Genomic DNA, 2,306 nt, shown 5'->3' with positions numbered 1-2,306 from the left:
CTAAGATCCTTCAGAACATATGGCGATCCAATATCAGATGGGATGACGACTTCACCAACGAAGACAAAGCCGATTGGCAACACTGGCTTGATCTAGTTTCAAATTTGAAATGCCGTCCGCATTCCACGGTGCATGAAGTGGGTGAGCCGAACCCAGGCTGTGCAGATGCATACATTCGTTGACGCCAGTATGAATGCTTACGCCGCAGTTGTATTTTTGCGGGCTGAACTTGATGGCCAAGTACATTGCAGTTTGGTCGCATCGAAAACGAGAGTAGCACCCCTATAGCCCGTGTCCATACCTCGAATGGAACTGATGGCCGCGGTCTTAGGTCTGAGACTGGCCAAATGTATCCAAAAGGAAATGTCGGTACGCATACATACACGAACATTCTGGACAGATTCAAAGGATGTGCTCTACTGGATCCGTTCCGATGCTCGAAAGTTCCAGCAATTCATAGCGCTTCGGATAGGAGAGATTTTAGAAGAATCAGATGTGGACAGCTGGCGATGGGTACCACCGGCTCAAAACGTGGCAGACGATGGTACGAAATGGACTAAAACGCCTGAAATTCATGGCTCAACCAGGTGGTTCAATGGACCACCATTTTTGTATCTAGAAGAATCGCAGTGGCCACAATCGGTAATAGGCCCTGCATTAAACATGTTGTACCATGCTGAAGAACAACCCAATCACACGTCGTCCTGGAGATGTATTCTGCCGGATCTGCAGCGTTTCAGCAAGATAGAAAAATTGAGAGCCATACAGCTACGCGTACTGGATTAAACATGTTGTACCCAATCACACGTTGTCCTGGAGATGTATTTTTCCGGATCTGCAGCGTTTCAGAAATCCGTAAAGCTATGCGTACTGGATTTCCGACGGAATATTACTAAGAAGGTCAGATTGGACAGAAGACTGGATCTGCAGAAGACGCTGCTCCTTAAATGAAGCAATGAAATGGATGTGATTTTTATTCGAATTTGTCAAGAGGAGTTTTATAGTGAGATCACCTGCTTAAGGTCGGGGCGCCGCTTAACCGATCGCAAAAGCTTGCTGTTTAAGTGCTCTCCTTATGTGGATGACTCGGGCATTCTACGTATTAAAGGACGGATAGACAATATAGAAGGAGTCAAAGTCTGCGTAAAACGCCCGATAATTCTGCCAAGACGACATCAATTGACCTATCTGCTGGTTGAGTTTTATCACCGCAGATATCATCACCTACACAACGAAATCGTCGTAAATGAACTGCGGCAGCGGTACTGGGTTTGTGGCTTACGAGGTTTGGTGAGAGAGGTTTCCAATACCTGCCCAGCGTGCCGCATACGCCGCGCCCGCCCAAAGCCGCCAGGGATGGACGACCTGCCAATCGAACGATTATCTCCCTATACTCCACCGTTCACATATACTGGAGTGGGTTACTTCGGCCCCTACGACATTGTCGTTGGACGACGTCGTGAGAAGCGCTGGGGCGTGCTATTTACATGCCTCACGGTGCGCGCCGCATACTGTCGGACAATGGCACAAATTTCAGAGGTGCCAGCAGAGTATTAAAAGATGAAATTGAACCTATATCGCCGGTTCTGATCGAGCGACAGTACCTAGAACTCGATTTTACCTTTATCCCGCCAGGATCACCCCATATGGGAGGTTAGTGGGAACGAATGGTGCGCTCTACAAAGTCAATACTGTCGGAAATTCTGCCGCCCTCTGGGTTACGAGAGGAGGTGCTACGAGCAGCATTGGCTGACGTAGAAAGCGTGCTCAACTCAAGGCCACTCACTTATGTTCCCTTGGAGACATCTGAGTCCGAAGCCCTGACTCCAAATCATTTTCTTATAGGTCATTCAAGCGAATTGCGTGAGAGAGGATTGCGGGAACAAGGCGGAGCTAGCTTGGCACGAGGCTTCCGATTCGCCAGTCAATTGGCTGACCAATTTTGGAAGAGATGGCTGCGCGAGTATCTGCTTACACTCACCAGACGTACTAAGTGGTTTCAACCGCCACTCGAACCAATATCAGTCGACGACATCGTCATAATAGTGGACGACGGTGCCAAGCGAAACTGTTGGACGAGAGGAGTGGTCGTAGACGTGCACCGTTCAAAGGATGGCCAGGTCCGAAGTGCCGTGGTGCGAACCGCCGATGGAATTATTACTCGCCCCGCCGTCAAGCTAGCTAAGCTTGACATTAAAGTTGGTAACACACTGCACGGACGTTCGTGAATTACGGGGTGGGGAATGTTACGGGGCGAAGTGAAAATAGCTGTTGACTAAGTCCAACTGGGTGTGGCATTTTTTCTG

At 49.0% G+C, this 2,306-nt stretch overlaps 1 protein-coding gene across 1 annotated transcript; it reads left to right on the top strand.

Moving 5' to 3' along the window:
- Nucleotides 1-306: 306 nt before the first annotated feature.
- On the top strand, nt 307-786 carry LOC138911716 (uncharacterized). The gene has a single exon (XM_070211098.1). The coding sequence runs from the start codon at nt 307-309 to the stop codon at nt 784-786; it is 480 nt and encodes a 159-aa protein (XP_070067199.1).
- Nucleotides 787-2,306: the final 1,520 nt, after the last annotated feature.

Source organism: Drosophila virilis, unplaced genomic scaffold (assembly GCF_030788295.1).
Source record: "Drosophila virilis strain 15010-1051.87 unplaced genomic scaffold, Dvir_AGI_RSII-ME tig00002246, whole genome shotgun sequence".
Taxonomy (NCBI): Eukaryota; Metazoa; Arthropoda; class Insecta; order Diptera; family Drosophilidae; genus Drosophila; species Drosophila virilis.
This window is presented reverse-complemented; position numbering and strand designations above follow the sequence as displayed.